The 27,271-nt window shown below is 46.7% G+C and overlaps 1 protein-coding gene across 5 annotated transcripts in view; it reads right to left on the bottom strand.

The window, feature by feature from the left end:
- POLA1 (DNA polymerase alpha 1, catalytic subunit) overlaps positions 1 to 27,058 on the bottom strand; it is a 359,222-nt gene extending 332,164 nt beyond the window's left edge. For 4 of the 5 annotated variants that reach the window (XM_048863346.2, XM_048863354.2, XM_048863383.2 and 1 more), the window contains exons 1-4: positions 26,915 to 27,058; positions 9,785 to 9,909; positions 2,841 to 2,937; positions 1,944 to 2,024 (exon numbers count right to left, since the gene is read on the bottom strand). In XM_048863346.2, the coding sequence (XP_048719303.2) occupies positions 1,944 to 2,024; positions 2,841 to 2,937; positions 9,785 to 9,909; positions 26,915 to 26,942 (331 nt within the window). In that variant the 5' untranslated portion in view covers positions 26,943 to 27,058. Of the gene's footprint in view, positions 1 to 1,943; positions 2,025 to 2,840; positions 2,938 to 9,784; positions 9,910 to 13,626; positions 13,736 to 26,914 lie in introns of all 5 variants that reach the window. The other variant, XM_048863364.2, reaches the window with a different exon arrangement.
- Positions 27,059 to 27,271: the final 213 nt, after the last annotated feature.

Here is a 27,271-nt window from a genome sequence, read left to right as displayed (position 1 = left end):
ATGCTGAAAAATACTTCATAGTGATTTAAAAGTGAAACTTGAAGTTTACTCAAATGCAGCTTTTTCATGATGTTCTAGATAAAAAGAGAGAACTGTAAAACTTATGTCACCACTTATAGTTAAATACCATTAAAATCCAGGACCCATACTTAAACAAAATAAGCCACAGCATTTGGTAAAGTCACATGCAGTTTATAAAAATCTGCACAACCTCCCAAAGCAGCTGCTTTCTTCTGGACCAATGCAACTAAGAAAACCAGGGACAAAGCATTCTTGATAAAAATGTTTATAGAGTTTTCCCCAACATAACAGGACGGTATTTTGTACTTGAAAAACCCACATTATTCCCTAGCAGAGCTTTCTAGGGATCCACGGTGAAGTACAGAGGTGAATCCACAGTGAACATCTCAATATAAGTACAGTCTGTATGCAACAATTACATAATATTATGATGAGCTCTATGAAAGCAGCTACAACAGATAGGGAGCAGTAGGAATAGCACACCATCTCAACCAGGAGCAACTATGGACCTAAAGCAGATGGTGCTCCCAAGCTTGGCAGGGCAGAAGGAAGTCCTCATTGGCCCAGTAGAGAAGACACAGCAGGACATAATGTAGTATAACTTAGTGTACACACTTAATAGAAACTTAATCAACTATTAAGGATACAGCTAGAACCAAGGCATTGTAATGTTTTTACACATACAAACCTGTAGTAACAACATTAACTTTTATGAACTAACCTGCCAATTGTGAACCAACATAGATCACAGCTGACGACTGAAAGGAACAGCTTTACTGACAAAATAGTAACTATTACTACTATCAACACTCTAATTGCATATTCATACTATTCATGTTCATTTGTACTACGCAAATGAAAACTGTTCAGAAAGCGTGATGTCTAGCTCGCTGCCTGCCTGCCCTGGCCGCTCTGCTCCATGAAGTAGCTGGAACCACATCCCGGGGTGGGAGGGGGCAGGGGTCGCACATGGCTCTGGGTGCTGCTCTTGCCATTTCTCCAGGTACCCCGAAGCTCCCATTGGCCACAGTTCCCCGTTCCCAGCCAATGGGAGCTGCGGGGGGCGGTGCCTGGAAGTGAGAGTAACACACAGAGCCCTCTGCCCCTCTCTGGGCCCCGCAGGGGCATGGTTCCGGCCGCTTCAGGGAGCGGCGCGGGGCTCACGGCGCCATGGGGTAGGCAGAGGGGCGCGCGGGGGGCTGGAGGGGCCACATGAAAGAATCCTGCAGGCCGCATGTTTGAGACCCCTGGTCTAGGCATACTTGGTCCTGCCTCAGTGCAGGGGGCTAGACTAGATGATCTCTCAGTCCCTTTCATCCCTACATTTCTATGACTCTGTAATATCCCACTTGTACAAATATTATGGTTCAATTTCATACTATAGACAAGGCAACAGATGTTATGCCTGCCCTGAGGTGACAGTGCTTGAGACATAGGATTAGCTGTGTCCAAAGGTAATCCTGAGTTATCTTAGAAAGCAAAGATATTTGAAGGGGAACAAAAGATTTCCCAGATGCAGGTTGAAAGAAGCAAACAGGAGTCTACGAGAGAGCCTTAAAGGAGGAAGGGATGGTAAAAACCCTGATGTCCAGGGGAGGGAGCATGTAGTTATATGAGAGTGATTTCCCTGGCTATAGCTCACCCTAAGCTCTGATAATCACTTCATCTCACACATGATCACCAAGAATAAAAAGGAGGCTCTGCAGGCCAAACCCTGATTCCAGACACATTTATGAAACCTCAGTCACTTCCGGTATCAGGGACACCTGTACAAGTTGTCCTTCCCAGGAAGCTATGCTCATTGTGCTAATATTTGGGCTTACTGACCCATTTTGACTGCATGAAGTCAACAGAAGTACCCAATTGTATGCACCTTTTAAAAAAAGCAACCAGAGAAACTTTCAAGAGTTCAATTCATTTACCTTTCTTCTTGGAACCAAGGACATCATCTTCTAGATCTTCATCAAAGATTTCCCTTCCATCTTCTACATAACCTATCCCATCTGTACAAGAAGGTTAAAAATATACTTTAAGTGACCCTTTGCAAAAGTTAGAAAGATGAAATTTAAACTTTATCTTCATCGCTAAGGGGCTTCCTCTGTTTAACAAGCTCTCAATTTTTCATTACTTTATAAATTTATATATTTTGAGTACAAAAATAAACTAAAAAACATACCAAGTTCGGATCAAAGTAACTCCCTTTAGTACATGATCAACTAAAAAAATATCTGTAGTTTGCAATAGAGAACCATTTTTAAATGGAACAAAGTCACTGTATCTGCAGTCAATGTAAAAATATTTGAATCACTGATCTTGAATGCGTTATTATAAACTCAACAATGCTTTGGCATAAAGACCCAGATTTTTAAAGCTATTTATGTGTTTCGGCACTCAGTGACACAATGTCTAACTGATTTAGGACTCTGATTTTTGCTTTTAAAAGAGATTTAGGCACTTAGTCTCCTAAGGTCTCCTAAATCAGTTAGGCATTGTGATGTTGAGTGCCGCAACACCTAAATTGCTTTAAAAATCTAGGCCAAAAGTCTCTGTGTAGAAGCTCATTCTTTTGGTCTGTATTATAACCTATCTATAGAGGGCACTGAGGCATTTACATTTTGAGGCAAGGTCTTCATGAAACCTGATGGAGTTAAGATAATTTCAGGGTAAATTTTTATTATTTGTGTTTTAAAATGCATACAAAAGATATTGGAACTTGTTAGCCATTCAACCTGTGGCTTAGAAATATATGCAAGAATAACCACACATTTTATGCTTCTACTCAGCATATTAAGGGAGCCCCCTAAATTCATCTTACACACCATCATCTACAATCCAATCGTCATCCTGGCGTTCCCTGACCATCTTGGAGTATTGTTCTTCATCAACTTCTTCATAAACACTTGTGAACTCCTCAACCTGCAAGCAAGGCATATTTAGAATTAACACTTCTCAAGCTACCATATTTTTAATAAAGCAGCTTTATCAAGGACTCAGACTAGATTGGATTTTTCTTCTCTAATCACACCAGGGTGAACTGTTCACAAATAGCAAGTGAAAGTCTTTCTTCAGTTTGAGGTGTTTCATTTTTCCTTTTTAGTATTATGGCACCATGTACCTCAAAACAGCACCCTGGAGCCCCTGTATTCACCCTATCATATAATTAGGATTTATTTCATGCAAGGCATGCCATGTAAGATATCATATGAAAGGTCATGATATGCTGAAACAGACTGTTCTGTCAAAATATGTATATTATTATGAAGTTATGAGATTTTACGTGTATGAAGTTATGACATTTTACTGTATGGTTGTTACTGAAATATGTTGCAAGTTTCAGGGTCATCCACTGCCAGTTCTCCCTGACAACAAAGGGGGTGATCCACTTCCAGGTGGGTGTTAAATGACCATTAAATCAGCAGGGGAGTTGTAAACAAGGAATTTACAATGCTGTAAGAGAGCTGCACAAGCATCACACAATGGGAGATTGCTCCACTCTGACTCAGCAAAGCCCACCAGGATATGTCTGAGCTAGTATTTTCCAGGCACTTGGATTGAGGATATAAATAGGGGACAGTGGCACCATGCTTTTACCTTTCGCCTCCCCCACCTATGCTGGAAGCAACAAGAACACTGGGAAGAAAAAGACTAACTGAGGAGACTCATCCTAGGCTTAAAGGGGAAGCCTGTGTATTAAGAACTGTAACCTACCTGCAACATCCAACGGGGTGAGAAAAACTACTTGCTCTAAATACTGCCTAGTCTAATAAGGTTTAAGATTTAGGCTCTCTCTACATTAGCACTTTTGTCGGCAAAATTTTTGTCAGTCAGGGGTGTGAAAAAAACTACGGTCCTGACTGACACAAGTTTCACAGACAAAAGCGCCTGTGTGGACAACACTATGTTGGCAGGAGATGTTCTCCTGCCGACATAGCTACCACTGCTCATTGGGGGTGGTTTATTTATGCCGGCAGGAGAATTCTCTCCCCCCAGCATAGGGCGGCTACACAAGAGACTTTGCACTGGTGCAGCTGCAGCAGTACAAACATCATTGTTTAAAACTTATACTGTTTATCTATATAACGCCTTTTGTCTGGCAAAAAAAAAATTCCCTTGGAACCTAACCCTGATTCGTTTAACATAGTTTCACTTAAAGTTACATTTTTCAGGAACATAACTACATTAAGTGAGGAATTACCGTACACAAATGTGTATCTGCATCTGATCCACTATCTGCAAAAATTATCTGAGGATATCCACAGATTTGCAGGGCTCTACACTAGGGGCTGGGCTGAGGCTCCGAGGCATCCCCCCGCCAGAGCCCAGTCAGGGAAAGCCACGTGGGCAGCCTGCATGGAGTCACAGACCCTCCACCTGCCCTTGGCTGGGTAGGGAGCCTGGGTCGCGGAGATCTGCACTGCAGGCAGGTGGAGGGTCCGCCACAGCTCCCCAGCTGGGCTCCACGTTGGCCTGGCCAGCGAAACCTGTGGAGCTGCCCGGAGGCTCCCCAAAGCTAGTGAAGGATCCACAGCGGCTCCCCACAACTGCCCGCCCAGCTCTCACCATGGCCAGGCTACGGCTCCGAGCCGCCGCCCCCTCCTCGGCTGGAGCTGGGTCGGGGAGAGCCGTGCAGGCAGCTGTGGGGAGTTGCAGCGTATACTCCACCTGCCCTGGGGGCCCAAGCAGCCCCCGCCCAGTGTCCCAGCCCCTCAAATCCCTCATCCAGGGCAGGCGGAGGATCCGTGCCGCGGTTCCTCACAGCTGCCCGCCTGGCTCTTACCGTCAGAGCCCTGCGCGGCTACAAAATTTGTATCCGCATCCGCACTATCTGCAGAAATGGTCCATGGATATAAAGTGGATACCCACGGATCTGCAGGGCTCTAGTCACAAGTACTTACAGATCCAATAGGGAAGATGTTATTAAAACAGCTATCGCGTGATGCTGAAACTCCAGTTCACTATGGCAGTGAATACATTCGTCAAATGACCGTTTTTCCCCCCACTACTGTTATCCTGCTTTTATATAATTTTTTATAATGCTTTTTTTTGCCTCTGTTTTCACGAACAAGGTCAGCTCCCAGACTGCTACGCTGGGCATCACAAAATGGGGAAGAGATGGACAGCCCTCTGTGGAGATAGAGGTGGTTAGGGACTATTTAGAAAAGCTGGACGTGCACAAGTCCATGGGGCCGGACGAGTTGCATCCGAGAGTGCTGAAGGAACTGGCGGCTGTGATTGCAGAGCCATTGGCCATTATCTTTGAAAACTCGTGGCGAACCGGGGAAGTCCCGGATGACTGGAAAAAGGCTAATGTAGTGCCAATCTTTAAAAAAGGGAAGAAGGAGGATCCTGGGAACTACAGGCCAGTCAGCCTCACCTCAGTCCCTGGAAAAATCATGGAGCAGGTCCTCAAAGAATCAATCCTGAAGCACTTACATGAGAGGAAAGTGATCAGGAACAGCCAGCATGGATTCACCAAGGGAAGGTCATGCCTGACTAATCTAATCGCCTTCTATGATGAGATTACTGGTTCTGTGGATGAAGGGAAAGCAGTGGATGTATTGTTTCTTGACTTTAGCAAAGCTTTTGACACGGTCTCCCACAGTATTCTTGTCAGCAAGTTAAGGAAGTATGGGCTGGATGAATGCACTACAAGGTGGGTAGAAAGCTGGCTAGATTGTCGGGCTCAACGGGTAGTTATCAATGGCTCCATGTCTAGTTGGCAGCCGGTATCAAGTGGAGTGCCCCAAGGGTCGGTCCTGAGGCCGGTTTTGTTCAATATCTTCATAAATGATCTGGAGGATGGTGTGGATTGCACTCTCAGCAAATTTGCGGATGATACTAAACTGGGAGGAGTGGTAGATACGCTGGAGGGGAGGGATAGGATACAGAGGGACCTAGACAAATTGGAGGATTGGGCCAAAAGAAATCTGATGAGGTTCAATAAGGATAAGTGCAGGGTCCTGCACTTAGGACGGAAGAACCCAATGCACAGCTACAGACTAGGGACCGAATGGCTAGGCAGCAGTTCTGCGGAAAAGGACCTAGGGGTGACAGTGGACGAGAAGCTGGATATGAGTCAGCAGTGTGCCCTTGTTGCCAAGAAGGCCAATGGCATTTTGGGATGTATAAGTAGGGGCATAGCGAGCAGATCGAGGGACGTGATCGTTCCCCTCTATTCGACATTGGTGAGGCCTCATCTGGAGTACTGTGTCCAGTTTTGGGCCCCACACTTCAAGAAGGATGTGGATAAATTGGAGAGAGTCCAGCGAAGGGCAACAAAAATGATTAGGGGTCTGGAACACATGAGTTATGAGGAGAGGCTGAGGGAGCTGGGATTGTTTAGCCTGCAGAAGAGAAGAATGAGGGGGGATTGGATAGCTGCTTTCAACTACCTGAAAGGGGGTTCCAAAGAGGATGGCTCTAGACTGTTCTCAATGGTATCAGATGACAGAACGAGGAGTAATGGTCTCAAGCTGCAGTGGGGGAGGTTTAGATTGGATATTAGGAAAAACTTTTTCACTAAGAGGGTGGTGAAACACTGGAATGCGTTACCTAGGGAGGTGGTAGAATCTCCTTCCTTAGAGGTTTTTAAGGTCAGGCTTGACAAAGCCCTGGCTGGGATGATTTAACTGGGAATTGGTCCTGCTTCGAGCAGGGGGTTGGACTAGATGACCTTCTGGGGTCCCTTCCAACCCTTATATTCTATGATTCTATGCTCATATGAGACTATCTGCTTTCCTTAAAGAAATGGATTCCTGGGAAAGAAGAGCTATAATGATTGGGTTTCTTTTCTCAAACACGAAGATGAGGTATGAGTGTGGGGGACCTGTTGGTGCCAGCTGGCAGAGGACACAAAGGTGCATAAGGGTTATAGGGATTCCAAGTCTGGTCTCTAGACAATATCTTGCCAAAGGATGTCACATAAGGCTTCCACTGATGATTTGTGTCACAATGATCACCATAATCATTGCAAAACATATGTACAGATAACATGTAAGGAGTTAGGTGAATGTATAGTGAAAATTATGCTCTTAAGGTCTCGGAGTTGGGGCTGGTCACCAGAAGATGACGAACAATTTCTTTCAGGGAGGAGACTATGTGTCTGTCTATACGTAAAGTGGGTACTGTACACTTCACAATGAATGCTTATTTACAGTATAAGCAAAATGCTAATCAAGTCAAGAGATTGTGAAGCCTCCAAGAGAGATTTTCTACAAGAAAAAGCAAGCAGCAGGGGGTGCCCTGTTGACAAGTGACAACAATGGATCTTTTGAACTATATGTGGGGTTGCAGAAGTAAACCCAGGTATCCTACACGAAGGGGACCAGCTGGTTTGTCTTATGACAAGAGGATCACAGCCAGTCTGGTTGTTTAATGCTGGGAGAAAGACTTTGGATGAGTTAACCTTTAGGAGACAAGAGAATGTCTTGTTAAGTATAGGCTCTAGGGAAAGAGTATTATGATTTTATTTTACATGTAACCTTTTGTTTCCATTAATTCTGCTTGCTTCTTTTCTAATCTCTATTCTTTGTTAAATAAAAACTGTGATATGTTTATAGTGAAAACAAGCGTAAGTGCTGTAAATTGAGAACAGAGAATTCTGAGGTGTACTGTTCCTTTGGGAATAGCAGATCTATGAATTCTGTGAGTATGCAGTGGAACAGGGGCTGGATACTCCAAGGGGGTGTTCGGGAAGCTCAGGGGCTGGAGTGCGCCTACTGCTTGTCTCCAAAGAGACAGCAGACCCTACGCAGGCTAAGAGGAGAGTGCATATATTGCCTGAGGCTGCTGGAGTCTGGGCCCTGACCCTTGGCAGGCACAGACAAGGCTTCCTCATTTTTAGGGCAGGTGGTAGTGAAGTTCCTCACTACCTTGGGCATTCCACGGAAGCATCACAGTACCTCACCAAGAGACCTCTTGGTGCCAACTGGCAGAGAACACAGGAATACCTAAGGGTTACTGGGATCCTTGGGGTCTAGTATCTTCATACTAGTTTCCCAAAGGATGTCATGTAAGATCTCTACTGGAAGCCTGTGTCACACTGAGCACCAAAAAGTTTCTGTCAGGAAAGAAATGTTTATGTGCCTGGCTATATGTAATTGAACACTATGGATCACAATGGATGCCCATTTACAGTCTGAGCTGAATGCTAATGAAGAGATTTGAAGATTTTACAGAGAGGAAATTTACAAGAAAAAATAAATCAGCAGGAAGGAGTCCTGTTTACATGTGAAGACAAGAGATTTCTGGACTATAACTGTAGAGACTAGGACTCACTCTGCAAACACATCAGCTTACTTCATGTAAAAAAAAAAAAAAAAGAAAGAAAACCACACACCCCAACAGATCACAGCCTGGGTTGGTTGACAAGCACTGGAAAGATTATGTGAGCTAAACTGTATTAGTCAAGGGAGTATCTAGTGAAGTAAGTCTAGATTCCAGAATGCATTTATGACTTCACTTTATATGTAACCCTTCTTCCTGTTTTTACTATACACATATCTAAGTGCTATGTATACTGTTTCTTTGGGAGTATAAGATCTGGGAATTGTGAGAGTGTCCCGTGGATCAGGGGCTAGGTGCTGCAGTGGGAGACTCGGGGGTTGGAGTGGTTACTACCCTTAACCTGTTAAGAAACAGCGAGACTGGCAGAGGCCTGGAAGGCAGTGTGCGTGTTGCCTGAGGCTCGTGGAGCTGGGGAACTGACCAACAGAAGGAACATACAAGGCTTCCTCAGCTAAGGGAATTAATAGCGAGGTGCCTCACAACCCTGGGTACCACCAGGAAGCTTCACAAGGTATATCAACTGCAATGTAATATTAGCAAACACTTTAATTTAACAAAAAAAGTTATGACTGAGAGAGGGTCTACACTACCAACTTGCATCAGCACAGCTGTACCAATGTAGCGCGGACTCCAATTGGCTTAATAACTCCACCTCTGCAAGAGGCAGTAGCTACGTTGGCGGGAGAAGCTCTCCCGTCAACGACATAACCCCTCTCCTGTGTGGACAGCGCTGAGATCGATATAACTATGTCGCTCAGAGGTGTGGATTTTTCACACCCGAGTGACATAGTTATACTGAAGTGAGTATGTAGCGTAGACCTGGACTGAGAAACAAGGCACTGTTAAGCTGAACATGCATCTTAAGTGGTCTGATTATCCCAGACCTCTGTCCACATCCAGGTGGGTGAAAAAAGGCTATTTGGGATTGCATATCTGGTTAGTTACTATGTCATTTTGCTGTACTTTGTAGTAGTTTAATACTTCAATATAAATTGACTTTTCCTTTCCTTCCAAGATGCAGTGCCTTAACATTACCACACTTGGATCACATAATACTTTGAAAATCATAAGTTAAGTTGTTTCCTAGTCCACTATTTAATTGATACATGCTGAAGTCCTGAATGCAAGCCTTTCACTACAGAATAATTGTCAAGGCAGATCAAACTTTATGTTCAAGCAATAAGCCATTTTAACAACTGAAAATTAAATGCTGCTCACCAATTTCTTTAATTTCCAATGGCAAGGGTCAGAGAAGTGGCAAATACAGAAATAACTACTGTCTCATGAAAAATTTTATTAAGAAAACACCTTTCAGGCAAGTTGGTCTTGAATGAATATTGTTTTCCTAACGTTCCCCATAATTTCCAGAAGCAAGTGATCAGCTTTATACAGGTTAGGACAAAGATCAATATTCCCAAAACTCAACTTAGGTTTTTATATAGAAAGTCTAAACAAGAGAAAAGATTGACCTATTTACCTCATATTTTACTTTTTCACCCGCCTTGGCCTTTTTCAAGAGTTCTAGAGCTTCTTGGTGTCCTTTTTTAGATTTTTTCTCACGCCGAGAACGTGACACTGCAAAACTTCCAGAGTCTGATGTAGCTGAAATGAATATTAAAATCATCAGAAGTACAATTCAACTACGCATTGTTCTTGTTTTCAGACATTTAATCTACAGTAACTGTTTAATATTAGTTTTAGAGAAACAATGATTTCACTGTTGATTATTCATTAAAAACATGGGTGGAGCGTCCAATAGGCAGGGGAAGACTGAACCTGCCCAAACAGCCCCTTGTGGCCCTGCCCACACTCCGCCCACAGGCCCCCTCCCTTCCTGCCGCGAGTTGACCCCAGCCCAGATAGGCTGCTTTTCTTCCAGGAAGGGAAACCAGCTGGGGCTAGGGTGGTTGGGACTTGGGGTAGCTGGGGCTTCCCAGTGCTGGGGTCCCCTGGCCCTGGGGCCGTGCTGCCCAGTGCTCCAGTGCTGGGGAGTAGGGGCCGCACACCGCCTGCCACTCTGAAGGGCCCTGGGCAGACGGCCGGTGCTTCCCGCAGCTCCCATTGGCCGGGAATGGCGAACCGCGGTCATTGGGAGCTGCAGGCAGCCTTGCCTGTGGATGGTCAATGTAAACAAACTGTCTTGCAGCCCAGCAGCGGATTACCCCGACAGGCCGCAGGTTGCCCACCACTGATCTAAGGTGTGCCACTCCCTCTCAGTAAGATGTTGTGGCCTTGGACAGAATAATAAGAGAACCACCTGTTGGGAAGCATGGAAGGAAGAGTTTACCTTCAGACCAAACAATTCCAGAGTCCTAAGCACCACCTTGTCTTTGTGGAACAAACAGTAAGGTTCCTGCATAGAAAAGACTGCCAGCTCCAACACTCCCCTGGTAGATATAATGGGTATCAGAAAGCCAGTTTTGATGGACAAATAGAATGCCGACACTGATGTCAGTGATTCAACGGGATGGCTTGTCAGAGCTCTCAATACAATCAGTTGAGTGGCCTGACTGCTAACTCGGTTAATCAGAGTTCTCTGAGGAATTTGGCTACCTGGGGGTGCTCTGCCAGAGAACCCAGGGATCCCACAAACATCGTGCTACTGAGGGCAGATACCTGTCATGCTATGGAGCTGGGCTGGAGACCTTTGTCAAAGCGTTTTTGGAGAAAGTCCAAAATAGCTGGGATTTCTAAGATTTGATTTGTGTTCCTAGCACCAGAACTTGGCCCAGATGGAAAAATGCATTTGCAATGTCGATACCCTTCTAGATGAAGGCGGTGTCTTGATGACTTCGAAAGACAAACCCAGTGGGACCAGCACTTCCCTTTCAATAGCCAGGCTGTTAGATGCAGCCAACTAGCTATCAGATGATGAAAACGACCTTGTGAGAGGATGTCCCATCTCTTTGGGAGTTGTAGTGGAGGTCCTATTTTCAGTCTGAAAACCAGTCTCTTCAGTCAATGTGGAGTTATCAATATGACTGCTATCTGTTCTCATTTTATTTTCTCAACCACCTTCCCTAGTAATGGGAAGTGTGGAAACACAGAGGAGACCCTGCAGCCATCTGTGCAACAGGCAATCTGTCCCCCAGATCTGGGATCTACCTCCCTGGTGAAGTACTTTGGTCTCTTTGCATTCATATGGTTCATGAATAGATCGGTTGAGGGAACGCTGAACATTTGGACAATTAACTCAAAGACTCCCTAATTCGGACACCACTCAGAGTTGTTGAGCTAATCTGCCTTTTGGTTTGGGTCTCCCTTTACATGAATTGCTCTGAGGAATAAGAGACAGTTCTCTACCTACCATATAATTTCCACTGCTTCTGCATGTATCACTTGGGTCCTTGCTCCCCTTGGTTGTTCACAAGTGATGGTGGTCATGTTGTCTGACTGAATCAGGACAGTGTTCCCCTCTAGGCTGGGCTGGAACCTTCACAGCACCAGCTTGATTGCTTTTAGCTCTAGAAGGTTTATGCTGTGGGCCCTTTCCTCCAGGCTCCAGATGCCTAGAGCTGTTTGGGCCCCAAGGTGTGAGCCCCAGCTCTCCAGGCTGGAGTTGGTTATGAGAACCTGAGGATCTGGGCAGCATATGAGTATACCTTTGTGTACATTGCCCTGGGCTGACCACCATTTTAAGGAGTTGAACACCTGTGCTGAGACCCTTACGTGATCCTTCACGTGTTCCAAAGGAGTGGTCCTGTACCTTTATGATGAAGGCCTGAAGGCACCTGATGCATGATTGCACCCAGGGAGTGATCCCTATGCACGATAGGAGGAGGCCTAGTAGTTGAAGGCCCAGTGCTATAGCAGGCCTCTTGCAGGTCCCAAACAACGTAAAGAGGTTCTGAATCTTCTTGAACCTTTCTAGTGATGGATAGATCCTTGCTATCAAGGTATCTATGTCCATTCCGAAGTGTGTTATTTTTTTGACAATGATAAAGCCAGGTGCTTATAGGAGACTCAGTGTCAGCGATGTGGCTCTCTGTGCTATTTCCGGGGATGGCGTTCTGATCAAATGTTGTCCAAGAAGGGGCACAGGTGGATACCCTGCAACCTGAGTCAGGCTATCATTACTGACAACATCTTTCTAAACACACTGAGAGCAGAGGACAAGCCGAATGAGAGCATCCGGTACTGATGTTACTTCCTGCCACAAGCAAATCTTAGGAACCTGTGACAGCAAGGCTGACAAATGTGGAGGTATGTGTAGCGAAGCAGAGTGGCCTCCCTCTGGACAGGAGAGCAAGGGACCTCTACACTCCCTGGTCGGCAGAGCCAAACTGACCCCGCTTGCCACGCCAGGATGGGACAGCAAGTATAAAGGGAGGGCTCTACAGCTCAGGTGAGCAGCAGCCAGGAAAGGAGATGGACGCTTCTATTCTGCTACAGCTCCCAGCAGCTGAATCTGAACTCTGCAGCATCCTGCAGAGGAGACGGACCCAGAAGAGTTGCCAGGATTGCCATCTGCCACGTAGCCAGAGGAGCCAGAGGACTGCGGATTCCAGAGATCCTACCTCCCCAGGGGGTGGTAAGTAGTCCAGGGCAGACAACGATTATCTGGCTTCATTGCTGACTGTTTCTAGGTCAGTGTGTTGCGGATGGATCCCTGCCGACCCAGTGGCGCATCACTCCACCACTGCTAGGGCCCTGGGCTGGGATGTGGAGGAGTCAGGTGGGCCCGCGTCCCCCTGCCACGCCACCCGAGGTGGCAGACTCCCCACCATGGAGGGCTATGTACGTCTACTGTCCGTCAAGCTAGGATGCTAGACTCAGTTGGTGCCGCCCGCCTTCCTGAGCCCCTAGACTGTGTGGGTGCTCATCCCTACCTGAGCCAGGAGGCTTAGCCTACAGCCTGTGCTCCCTCTAAGTTGCATGCCTGCTCAGCCGCACAAGAGCCATCAAGGGCCACACACACAGGTGAGCATGGAGAATGTGCAGGGAGTGTGGGTGAGGGCAGTAGGGTGAGGTGGGGGGTGGTGATGGGGGTTTGAGGGAGCTTGGGGAGTGCAGGAGAGGCACCTCTCTCCCACAGCCCCAGCCCCAGCCCCAGCCCCGGCCAGGGCTGCAGCACGACAGGCATTTCTCTCCCTCAGCCCCAGCCTCCCCCCCCCTTTTTTTTTAGGGAGATCTTGTTACAGCAATTAAATGTTTGTTCTTTGTTCTGCAATGCCTCTGTTTACACAAGATTTATGGGGATAAGCAGTATTTTATCTGCCAGAAATATACACCTTATTGAGCCTGATCCTCATCCTAAACCAAGATTGATACAAGACCGTGAAATGCCACACTTTACTACCTTTAGGCAAAGAAAAATACCTTCAAGATACCATGGAGTTTTCATTTCATTTGGGTGCGGAATCTCAGTTTAGGTTCAGCTGTGCACTGCCAGCCACCAGATTAAATTCTGAGGAAAGGGAACTGCAACCTGAAATATGATAGCACATTATAGGATTTCATTGTTTTCTGCCCTTCAGAAAAGCCTCTTATATGCATAAGACTTCAGTCTATGTGTTTGCAATAGTGATAAGGAAGCCGTTCTAATATGATATACTTGAAGAACCAAATCCTCAGCTAATGTAAATCGAAGAAGTTCCAGTGTCTTCGTGGCTGCTGTACACCAGCTGAGGATCTGGTCCTAAAATGTCAGATTCCAGGAAATCTTTACAGCCCCTTTTACATGTACCATTGGCCATACCTATGGTAACTTTTTAAAGAATTATATATATGTTTTTTGTTTCTACCGGTGGCACACATCCACACATTACCTCAATACTGGTGCTGCACATAACAAAATGCATTCTCTGCATGGATTGAAAAAATTAGAGGGAACATTGGTTACAGCCTCCTCCCTGCTTGGCCCTGCCCAAAGGGCTGGAGGCCCCAGACTGTGTATGTTTGCTGGTTGCCTTAGCCAGGAGCCTGAAGCTACAGCCTGCCCTAGCTTTGCCTCACTCAAAGGGCCAGAGTTTTAGATTATTAAGTACTGCCAGCCTCAGTTGAGGGGCTACATGCTAAAAACTACTCAGTGTTCTGCCCCAACTGAGGGTGGGGACAAGTGCCCCAGACTGTTATTGCTTGTTTGCTTCTATAGGCCACAGAACTATAGACGGCTTATGGCTCGGCCCCGCCAGCGTGACCCAAGCCTGAGAGTTACCGCCCAATACAGTGAGGCAGAGTGACCTCCCTCCCCACTGGAGAGCGAGGGACCACTATAGTACACGTCTGCCAGATCCACTGAAGTCAGAAAATCCTCCTTGGACAGGCATGACACCACAGAGGTCAGGGTCTCCATCTGAAACTTTGTTTTCTTCATCCACTTGTTGAATCACTTGAGTCTATGGCTTGGATTCCTCCCGTATGCTTTTGAACAATGAACAACATGGGGTACTCCTTCTCTTTGGAGTCTCTCCCTGCTCTGCTCAGGAACTCCTGGTCTATTTTCCTCCCGGTGGACTTGCAGCTGCTCTGGTGAGCAGGGGATCCCACCTGTCTGCCCGACTCATGGCCCTGGGACCTAACAGAGTTAGGGACCGAAGGCTGAGCACATCTCATCATCTGCCAAGGCCAGAAAGGCTGTCTCATAGACAGAGCACTGTTTAGATTTTGTTCAGTGCTTTTTAGACTGCTCAGCCATACCAAAAGGGTGCAAAGGAAGGTTTGGAAGCAAGAAGGTTCCAGGTGGGTTCAGTCATCTGACTAAAAACCACCCAGTGAGAAGGAAAGGGCTAGTGTGAGACCACGGCTCATCATTGCCCCCCCCTCCAAAAAAAACCACACTGAAGGTAGAAGATAGGTGGGTGCAACAGAACTGCCATCCACACGCTGCTGTGGAGGGAGAGAATCTGGCTGCAAGTGGGCGCAGAAGAGGCATGAACAAAGCAGTGGCGCCAAAATGCTGATCCGGCGCCATGAAGCTGCTGAGTGAGGAGAGTAGCTCAGACATCAAGGATTGTGGGAGCTGCTGAGCTGCAGAATAGGTAGATTGTGGTAATAATGCACCTATAGTAGACTCAGGAAGGGAAAGGTGACAATTGTTAAGCTGCCACCCAACTTCCTTTAGGGGTGCATCAGCTGTCACTATCCATGATTTGGAAAGGAAGGTTATTTTAGACATCTAACTTCCTTCTTTATGCTTTTATTTCACTGACAACCAGTGCTTGAATGCATCAGGCAGGGTATTTTCAGCAGAGACGTAGAAGTGTTAGTACCATTATACAACACACTGGTGAGATCTCATCTTGAATACTGTGTGCAATTCTAGTCTTCCATGTTTAAGAAAGATTAATTCAAACTGGAACAGGTGCAGAGATGGGCTACTAGGATGATCAGAGGAATGGAAAATCTGTCTTATGAAAGGAGATGCCAAGAATTTAGCCAGCCAAAAGAAGATGAGAGGAGATATGATTGCTCTTTATAAAAGCACGAGGAAGGGAGAGGAGTTATTTAAGTTAAGCGCCAATGTGGACACAAGAACAAATAGACATAAACTGGACATCAAGTTTAGACTTGAAATTAGACAAATGTTTCTAACCATCAGTGGAGTGAAGCTCTGGAACAGCCTTCTGTCATAAAAATAAAGGGAAGGGTAACCACCTTTCTGAATACAGTGCTATAAAATCCCTCCTGGCCAGAGGCAAAACCCTTTCACTTGTAAAGGGTTAAGAAGCTAAGATAACCTCTCTGGCATCTGATCAAAATGATCAATGGGGAGACAAGATACTTTCAAATCTGGAGGCGGGGGGGACGACAAAGGGTCTGTCTGTGTGATGTTTTTGCCGGGAACAGATCAGGAATGCACTCTCAGAACTTCTGTTAGTTAGTTAGTAATCTAGCTAGAAATGCGTTAGATTTCCTTTTGTTTAATGGCTGGTACAATAGCTGTGCTGGGTGGAATGTATATTCCTGTTTTTGTGTCTTCTTGTAACTTAAGGTTTTGCCTAGAGGGATTCTCTACGTTTTGAATCTGATTACCCTGTAAGGTATTTACCATTCTGATTTTACAGAGGTGATTCTTTTACTTTTGATTGTTAAGGGTGGCAGGTAATTGAAGATACGTGACTGGTCTCAGGGATCTCAAAGGGTGGTGACTAAAATCTTTTTCTTCTTTTGTCTGTAACTTCTCTGTAACTTGTTCTCCAAAAAACTGTATAAATTAAAAGACACAAGCCCCACTCGGGGGGCTCACTTCTAAATGTATTAGCAGAGCAGCTTTGCTAATAAAACAGAGTGGTCTGATAAATTGTGAGTCTGAGTCAAACTTTGACAATTTGGAGGTCCCACCGAGATGGCAAGCAGCTTCACTGAGGCTGTGCGATCCCTGACTGCCTTGCAGGACGATCGTGGCAGCCGGCGCCTGGACGCTTAGTCCAAGCGATCCTCCACAAGACAGAAAGGTACACAGCAGCAGCGCAGTCTACGCCATTGAACTTGTTGGTTCCCACTCTGTTCGGGTAGGGGTCTTTGGATCCAGCTTCTGGAATCAGACGTCTCAGGTAATTATTATTTTTGTGCTTTAACCGGTTTGAGGACTGTCTTGTCTTTGTGTCTATCCGTCTTCCCCGTGGTGTGTGTGAGAATCTGGGAGCCATGAGAGATGGGAGAAAGTGAGTCCATATGGGATTATAAACCCTGGACTCGTACGGAACTTTTATCTATAGTTAAAAGTTTTCCCAAACCACAGGAAAACTCTGTCAAATTTGCTGAGGAGTTTCTGTTAATCTGTGAAACCTATGAACCCTCTGAGACAGATCTCCTCCAACTGTGTAAATTGTTAGCTCCTGCCAGTTATTATGAAAAATGATTGGCTGCTGCAGACTGGCCAGCTGAGGCACGCCACTCAACCATAAAAAGTACTGGCCCAGATTCGGCATACAGAGACCGGTGTATGGCTCTTTGGAAGCGCCTGCATCAAGCCATTCCCAAAGTGTGGTCTCCTAAAACAAACTGGACAGCAATACGTTGCTGTAAGCAAGAGCAAGGAGAAAGCCCAGGCGACTATAGGTCCCGGCTAACTGATATTTTCCTACAACATTCAGGAATACAAGAGCCCGATGTAAATGGGGAGGGGGCCTTGGCACATGCATTTGTTGATGGTCTTCTCCCTGCCACAGGCAGCATGTTAAAACGAATAAGTGTGGGATGGGAGACTGAAACCATGGACAAATTGCTGGCAGTAGCAGAGCATTGCCACCGCACTTTAAAAGGAAAGGAGGAGCAGTCCTCCCAAAAGTTAATGGCTCTGCAGATACAGCATTATTCAGGACTAAGCAGACCACACCGGGGACAGGGACGGGGTTGCGGAAGGGGGCGGGGGGCTGGATTAACTGGGGTTTGTAACTACTGTAAACAGCCTGGACACTGGAAAAAAAGTGTCCAAGACGACCTAATAATTGTATGGGAAATCAAGTGAACCCCCCGCTGGTTCCTCCAGCTGATCCCCAACCCTATTTTTCACCCCAACAATGACGGGATGCTGGGGAACCTCACAAAGTTTTAGCTCCCTTATTACCTCTGTCCCCTACTGGAGAATGTGTCCTGACTGTAAATGATCTCTCTCTCCCTTTCCTTGTTGATACTGGAGCTTCTCTTTCTACAATCCGCACCACTGACTTGCCTGAGGTTCCCCGATCTGGAAAATCTGTGTCTGCTGTTGGCATTACAGGGATCCCTACCTCTTTTCCCCTCTCAAAACCTTTGTCTGTTCAGGTCGGTCCCCTCTCTGAGGGGCATGCATTCCTTCTCTCTGATTCCACCCCTGCAAACCTTCTGGGACGGGACTTGCTATGCAAACTTGGCTGTTCTATTTACTGCTCCCCAGATGGTGTCTATCTGCAAATCCCTCAGTCTTCCGTATGAGATTCTGTAGCCTCCCTGCTGTCTGAAACTTCCCTCTCCACTCCAGTCCCTTGCTGTCCCTTAACTCCATCCCTAGAGCACCTAATCTCTCAGGTTCCTTCCTCCCTATGGCCATCTCACCCATCTGAAGTGGGCCGACTAAATACTGACCCAGTTCGGATTACTGTAGACAATTCCAATCCTCTGCCTCGCCTGTCTCAGTATCCTTTGAATCCTGAGGCAGAGGCTGGGATTGCTCCAGTTATATCTGCATTAAAAGAACAAGGAATTATTGTCCCTTGTTCCAGCCCCTGTAACACCCCTATCCTCCCAGTTCAAAAGGCTGATGGCAAATCGTGGTGATTTGTTCAAGACCTTCGAGCTATTAACCGTATTGTCAGACCTTCTTTTCCAGTGGTTCCTAACCCTGCTACAATACTAGCGTCTATTCCTCCAAATGCAACCCACTTTACTGTTGTAGATTTGTGCTCCACTTTCTTCTCTGTCCCAGTTCACTCTGAATCCCAGTATCTCTTTGCCTTCTCCTACAAGGGTCAGCAATATACATGGACTACCCTTCCCCAGGGGTATACAGAGAGTCCATCCTATTTTTCTCAAGCCCTAGCCAGGGATCTCGCTGATCTGGTTTTCCCATCACGATCCACACTGATCCAATATGTGAACGACTTACTCCTGTGCTCCCCCTCTCTGTCTGCCTCAGAAACTGATTCACTAACACTTCTCACAGCTTTAGCAAACAAGGGTCATAAGGCTTCTCGCACAAAATTGCAGCTCTGCCAAACCTCTGTCACCTACCTAGGCTTCCTTCTCTCCCAGGGCTCCCGTACACTCTATCCAGCCCGGGTACAAGCCATCCTTAGCTTTCCCCAGCCTTGCTCTCCACACCAGGTCAGAAAATTCTTAGGTATGACAGGGTTCTGTAGGCAATGGATTCCCCAATATGCTTCTCTGACTAAACCACTCCAAGAACTCACTCGATCCTCTGTACCTAACCCCATGCAATGACCACTTGAAGCAAATGCTGCTTTCATCTCCCTTAAGCAGAATTTAGCCTCTGCCCCTGCCTTAGGGTTACCTAACTATGACAAGCCTTTTACCCTTTTCTGTCACGAACAATCTGCTTGTGCCCTCGGGGTTCTTACTCAGGAGCACGGTGACAGAAATCGCCCGGTGGCTTATTTTTCTGCAGCCTTGGACCCTGTAGCCCAGAGTTTACCCCCTTGCCTACGCGCTGTAGCTGCTGCAGCGCGCCTGGTTGAGATGTCTGAGTCCCTTGTCCTCCGCTCTCCTCTCACTCTCATGGTTCCCCATTCTGTGGAAACTCTCTTTCTGCAACGCAACACTGCTCACCTCTCCTCTGCTCGCCTCACTAGGTATGAACTTTTGCTGCTTTCAGCCTCACATATCACTATTAAGCGCTGCTCCCGGCTAAACCCTGCTACCCTCCTTCCTTTACCTAGTGATGGTGAACCCCATGACTGCCTTGCAACTGTCTCCGCCATCACTGTCCCGCGCCCCGACCTTTCAGATGTACCTCTCCCTAACTCTGACCTGGTATTATTCACTGATGGGTCCTGTTATAGAAATGACCAAGGCCACCTTCTTGCAGGGTACGCTGTGGTCTCTCTCTCTGAGAACACAGAAGCTGCGCCCTTACCCTCTGTGACCTCTGCCCAGGTGGCTGAACTGATTGCTCTAACTCGTGCCTGCTTTCTAGCCGAGGGGCTCTCTGCCACTATTTTTACTGATTCTCGGTATGCCTTTGGGGTTGTGCATGACTTTGGCACCCTCTGGCAGGCTCGAGGTTTTCTTACCTCTACTGGTACCCCTATCAAGAATGGCCCCTACATTGCCGCCCTCCTGTATGCAGTTTTACTACCGTCTACCTTGGCAATTGTTAAGTGTACTGGCCACTCAGCGGCAGACACCGAGGTGGCAAAAGGTAATGCACTTGCTGATGCTGCTGCAAAACATGCCGCCACTATAAAACCTTCACCAGAAGCGTTTCTTGGTCCCCTCTCTGTCTCTGTAACGCCACCATCCCTGTCTCATCTCGCTCAGCTCCAGGATTCTGCCCCAGAAACAGAGAAAGACTCCTGGAGTGCTTTGGGTTGCTCTTTGCATTCTGATCCCTTTTGGCGATCACCCACCGGTACCTTTGTAGCCCCCCTCTCACTCTACCTGTCTCTAGCCGCCCTGCTACATGGTGTTTCGCATGTCGGCAAGGAGGGGATGGCCTCTGCTATGAGTAAGGCGGGGTGGTGGGCTCCCCATTTCAGCTCCTTTGCAACCCGCCACTGTGCCGCTTGTGTTACTTGTCAAAGCCACAATGTAGGCAAATCTGTAAAAGTAACACAAGGGTACCGGGGTTTGCCTCAAGCACCTTTCCTACACTGGCAACTTGATTTTGTACAAATGCCAAAGTGTCAGAAATATGAATTCATTTTAGTTATAATATGTCTGTTTTTGGGTTGGATTGAAGCCTTTCCCTGTCGCAAAGCTGATTCATTGTCCGTTGCAAAATGTCTATTAAACCACATTATCCCTACCAAGAGAATTCCTGCCACTTTGTCTAGTGACCGGGGAACACATTTTACTGGAAAAATTGTTCAACATCTAAACCAGGTATTACATGTCACCCACCTGTTGCACTGCCCTTACCATCCACAGAGTGCAGGGGCAGTTGAAAGGCGAAATGGTGTGCTTAAAAATAAGCTGGCAAAAATCTGTAGTTCCACAGGGTTAAACTGGCCAGCGGCTTTACCACTGGCCCTTATGGAAATTCAGTCATCCCCATCCCAGAGACACAAATTGAGTCCATTTGAAATCATCATGGGATGCCCTATGCGAACAATGGCTACTATTACCCCAGCCCCAGACCTAAACCTAACTAACAGCATGCTCCTCCAGTACTGCAAAGGGTTAATCCAAGCTGTGAGCTCCTTCCATTCGCAGGTGCGAGCAGCTTGGCCGACGGAACCCACCTCTGCTGCCTGTCACACTCTTGAGCCTGGTGATTGGGTCTACCTGCGGCACCACCTTCGGAAGCACGCCTTGGAACCCCGGTGGAAGGGTCCATACCAGGTACTGCTCACCACCCAGACAGCAGTGAAATTATCCGGCATCGCTGCATGGATCCACGCCTCACAGTGTAAGCCAGCGCCACCTCAAGGGGACCAAGCACCTCTGCAAGACCACGCAGAACCAGCTTCAACCCCAGAAGACAAAGAGGAACAGCCTGCAATACCTTACAATCTGCGCTCTCGTAACGGTTGCCAGAAGCAGAGTGTAAACAGACAGCAGGACCCAACAAACAAGAAGCAGTAGTGAGCCTAGCGCCTGCTGCCTGGTGGACGTAAAACCGTGACTGCGGTTCCCTCGAAAGGGGTTGTCGGAACCAGAAAGGGTCCTGCTTCCAACATGTGTCCTTTGAGAAGCTTAATCCTCAGCTACTGTGTCCTGAAGGTCTGGGGAATCCAGAGTGACAGTGACCATTCTTTCATCCAACAACAGGTGCAGATAGCTCAGATCCTGAATATTTCTAATTGCTGGGTCTGCAGCCACATCCCAGCTCACTCACAAGCTAGTATCCCCACCATGGCAATCCCTTTGAATTCCTCAGAGCTTGCTGGAGAACCCTATCCACTTAAAAGGACATGGAAGGAAAATGACACTTGGGGGCTGGGAAAAACATATGTTCCTAAACTTATAAGTGTGGTGAAAGGAAAGGGCCACTGGTGCTGGGTGTGTAATGGGACAGGGCTGAATCTAGGGAGGAGCAGCTGTCTCCAATACATCGTGTCCCATGGTGTATGGGACTATTCAAACAAGGTTGGAGAATGGCGAACCGGGTATGGAAAGATAAACTTCCTCTCAACCTGGGACCAAACCAAAGATTCAATCTCTTGCTCCTCCTACAGCCTCCCTGAGAAAAACAGCACCATCTACAAATGTCATGTGAATGCTACCTCTTCTCCCAGTGAAAATCATCCTGTGCCCTTTGGGGGATACTATTCCTCCTTCGTAAATTCTTACATGTCAAAGGGTTGCAGTCAACCCTTCCCAGCTTTCATGGGACATCATTGGGTTTGTGGGGAAAATGCTTACACTGTGTTACCAGCAAATTGGTCAGGTATCTGTTATCCTGCTCAGCTTTTCCCACAATTCCGGGTGCTTCAATCCCTCCCACAAAATCGTCTCTGTAATTTCAGGCGAAAAAGGAGGGACTTGCCAAATGGTATGTGGATAACATAAGCCCCCTAACTTGGGAAGAAGCTGTTGCCATTTCTTTAGTCCCAGTAGGAGGGTAATCCACCATGCAAAAAGGCTTTTAAGGTTACAAGCGGTGGTTGAGATCATGGCCAATGAAACAGGAGAGAGCTTAAAAGCTCTAGCCAAAGAAGCAGGAGCGGTACGACAAGTGGCCCTCCAAAACCGTCGGGCATTAGATATAATACTGGCAGCCAAAGGAGGGACCTGTGCTTTAACTGGAACAGAATGCTGTGTATACGTACCTGATAATACTAATGAGGTAATAAATCGTGCTAGCCATCTGGAGCAAATTGCATACCTTCCCCACGAAGAACCAAGTTCCTTGTGGAAATGGATAAGTAACTTATTCAATTTCTCTAGTCTGGGAAACTGGTTGTTTCAAGGAATCCTGACTTTCCTATTTGGAATTCTAATAATCTTGGTGTGTTTTCAATTGATTTCTTGTTGTATCCAAAACTGCATAAGACACACCATCCATCAGGTTACTGCTAACCAGAGTGCTAATCTAATGTTGTTAAATGTCACCAGTGAAAGTAATGAAAAAGAATGATTGATGTATGGAATCCAGTAAGTCATTGGTCATGGGCGTAGCCTTGACCAAAAGGGGGGATTGTGGAAGTATAACATTGTATAAGTATAATGTTGTATAAGGGGACATGCTGGATACATTGTATATGAGAGGGCATGCCAAAACATGTTACAAAGTATCTGAGGGAGCACAGGTAGGGACAGTTAGCTTTTGAATGGAAAAGCAATTAAGATAGAGCCAGCACGTCTAAGAAGCAGGCATCAGAATGGAAGGTGTGAAGGGCAATTAGTTAAGTTAACTGGAAGCTGTTAAAGGAGATTGTTAAGGGTAGCAGGTAATTGAAGATACGTGACTGGTCTCAGGGATCTCAAAGGGTGGTGACTAAAATCTTTTTCTTCTTTTGTCTGTAACTTCTCTGTAACTTGTTCTCCAAAAAACTGTATAAATTAAGAGACAAGCCCCACTCGGGGGGCTCACTTCTAAATGTATTAGCAGAGCAGCTTTGCTAATAAAACAGAGTGGTCTGATAAATTGTGAGTCTGAGTCAAACTTTGACAAGATCCAAGGGTTTGGGTCTGTGTTCACCTATGCAAATTGGTGAGGATTTTTATCAAGCCTTCCCCAGGAAAGGGGGTGTAAGGCTTGGGGGAATATTTTGGGGGAAGACGTCTCCAAGTGGGCTCTTTCCCTGTTCTTTGTTTAACATGCTTGGTGGTGGCAGCATAGGATTCAAGGACAAGGCAAAGTTTTTAACCTAAGCTGGTAAGAATAAGTTTAGGTTTTTCATGCAGGTCCCCACATCTGTACCATAGAGTTCAGAGTGGGGAAGGAACCTTGACGCCTTCCAAGAGGAGCAGTGGGGGCAAAAAACCTAACCGGCTTCAAGACTGAGCTTGATAACTTTATGGAGGGGATGGTATGATGAGACTGCCTACAATGGCATGTAGCTCATCTGTGACTGCTAGTAGCAAATATCTCCAATGGCTGATGATCGGACACTAGTGGGTGTCCCACCAACATAGCTCTCGCCTCTTGCGGAGGTGAAGTAATTATGCTGACGGGAGAGTGCTCTCCTGTCAGCACAGAGTATCTTCACCAGACACATTACAGCAGCATAGCTGTATCAGTGCAGCTATACCAGTGTAGTACTTCTAATGTAGACCTGCCCCCATGTTAATGTCAGACTAACAGATTTATTCTTTTAGCCGGCACAACTGATAAAAATGTAAAGACCTGTTCTAAACCAAAATAGTTAGGTAATAAAGTAGCACATTGTCAGTTACTGTTCGCAAAGCACTATCATTGAGGTCCAGATCCCACAAAAAGATCAACAGAGGTTAACCCCCACTAACTTTAATGGGGCTCATGCAGACCCAGTGGTACACCTTCAAAAAGCTCGTTGCACAATCTTGCCCTGCTTATATCTAGGGCCCTATCAAATTCATAGCATCTCCCACAGTGCTACCCAACCTGAATGGCTATGAGCCAATATGTCTGATGCTGAGTAGTATCTTTACCGTGTGATCTTCCCCCCTCTTTTTTTGGTCCACTGAACATAGTTGGTCAGTTGCCTCTGAAGTATTTGTTATAATACTGATACAAGTTTTTACAGCTTTGGAATAATTTGTCCGCCCATGAGCGGGAGGGCTGAGGGGGCATGGCCAGAGCAGCAGCATCAAAATGCTGCTCTGCCTCTGTAAAGCTACAGAAAGAGGAGACCAGCACAGACATCAAAAATTGGGGGGGGGGGGGCATGGTCTATATGGAGGTGTTGTATTTGGGTTCCCCTAGAGCAGGTCTTGGATTTCTTTGGCAGGGGGTGGGGCAATGCTGCAGCATCATGGGAGAAAATGCGTCCCCCATGGCTGCTGGCTAGGAGCAGAGTTCTGAAGGCAGTGTAGAAGAGAGGGTGGCTGTCAGCCGCCCCAGCCCGTGTGGGAGGCTGCCGGGAAAACCAAAATGTATGGTAATCCACCCCCCAATACACTGCTGTTGGCGGTGGTGCGGACTTTAAAGCTTGGCCATTGCGGTCCAGTTCTGAAAGCAGCACCCAACAGCAGCAGCACAGAAGTAAGGAAGGCAAACCCACGATCCCCCCTACAATAGCCTTACGACTCCCAACCCCAACACTTTTTTGGATTGGGATCCTCAAGGTTACAACACCCTGAAATTTCAGCTATAAACATCTGAAACCATGAAATTGACAATTTTTAAAATCCTATGACCGTGAAACTGACCAAAATGGACAGTGAATTGGTAGGGCCCTAATTATAACCATTCAGAAGACTGCTGCAAAGATTATTTTCCTAACTTTGACCATGTCACCACTCTTGTTGCACCCAACCACTGGCTCCTCTTTCTCTATTGCATCAAACATAAGTTATTTGTCCCCACTCTACCTACCATCTTTCCCTCACTATCAAGCTGTCGACTCCCGCCTCCAATGCGCCCACGATGCCAGCCTCCATTGCCCACTTGTTAAATTTTTGATCAAGCAACATCATGCTTTCTTCTATGCTGCTCCTCATGCTTAGGAGAAGCTACCCATAAACATTTGCAAAACTAGCACATTAATCTTCTTAAAACTCTCCTTTGCTGTGATACCTACCAAAATAAAAACTTGATAACGGTTAGGTTGCTATTATGTTGAGGCCATTGCCCATCATGCTAACCAATACTGTCACTCTCTCTTGGTACCCCCAGTCTGTCTGTATCCACATATTGTCCATTATCTTATACTAGTCTGTAAACTGTTTAGGGGTGGGACCATCTTTTTGTTCCATGTTTGTATAGCACCTGGAACAATTGGGACCTGATCTATGATTAGGGCTCTTAAGCGCTATAATATAAATAGGTTTCAGAGTAGCGGCCATGTCAGTCTGTATTCGCAAAAAGAAAAGGAGAACTTGTGGCACCTTAGAGACTAACCAATTTATTTGAGCATAAGCTTTTGTGAGCTACAGCTCACTTCATCGGATGCATCCGACGAAGTGAGCTGTAGCTCACGAAAGCTTATGCTCAAATAAATTGGCAAGTCTCTAAGGTGCCACAAGTACTCCTTTTATAATATAAATAGTAGTGGTTTTTAGTTATTGTTAAGCCACAACAGCCATTCAAAAAATATTTACGTAAAATACACAGAATTAAACTTTTTTTGCATATACGAGGTATTTTCACTCTAAGCAAACTGAATACAATTTCTCTGTACCCCAATTTTGATTTTACTAGATTTAGAGAGTGAAGAAATTCAGGGCTCAAAACAGTGATGATAATGAGGAAAGTCACAACCTATCAAGTACAGACAACTGTCCTAAAAACAATGACATCTTGTGGGATGGGGTGGGGGGAAGGAGTACACGTCTGATAGTGTCGATGAAAATCATGCCTATGTTTTCATGAAACAGCAGGTTTCTTTAAAATTAAAAAGGATTACAGTTCTCTCCTCCCTGTGTTTACTCCATGCACTTGACAGCATTTCGGGTACAGACATTTACCTCTATGTAGGAGCTTAAAACCCAGCCCGGGAAAAAAAAAAAAAAAAAAAACATTCTCCCAAAAAAACCCCAAACCAAACAAAAAAGTGATGCAAAACCACAAATTCAGCAGGACGACGGAGACCAGTGTCAGCACTAGCTTCTTTTAACACGCCGGTGTGTTTATTTTTTTAGGACAGACTCGATTTCAACACACCCTCCCTGTCATCTTCCAAGGAGAATCTTGGAGACACCAATGAAGTATGTCCCCCCCCCCCAAAAAAAAAAAAACCAAAAGCGGCCACTCCCAGCTGCCCCACCCAGACCCTGCAGCACGGCCACCCCCGCCCAGGAACTCAGGAGACAAGCTCAAAGGAAGCCCAAATGCAACACCCTGCACCGCCGCCATGCAGACCCTGCCCCCCGGCTGCGCGAGCCCCCCTGCAGGAGTCGCACAGCCCCGCCCGCCTCTCACCGCCGCGCCGGCTCTCGCTCTCCGCCATGGCCCAGACCACGCACCCTCCGCTCGCGCCAACGCGCCCGAAAGTGGCGCGAGAGAGGCGACCCAGGCGCCCCGGCCGGCCGGCCAGCCAATCAAAAGCCGCGGCGAGTCCCGTCTGTCTGCAGCCCGCCCCTTCGCCCTGTTCCACCCTCTCGTGCAGGTCGAGGGGAGGAGCCGCAGCTGCGCGCGGGCGCACTGGGTGTTGCGAGTAATCTATGTGTTTGTGGCTCCGGCTCTGGAGGAGAGAGGCGCGGGCGGGTGCCTCATGGGGAGAGGTGGGTGGTTGCTGCGCCCTGACTTGCAAGTTACGACCTGGCTTAGCGCCAGCGG

This window comes from Caretta caretta, chromosome 1 (genome assembly GCF_965140235.1).
Source record: "Caretta caretta isolate rCarCar2 chromosome 1, rCarCar1.hap1, whole genome shotgun sequence".
Classification (NCBI taxonomy): Eukaryota; Metazoa; Chordata; order Testudines; family Cheloniidae; genus Caretta; species Caretta caretta.
This window is presented reverse-complemented; position numbering and strand designations above follow the sequence as displayed.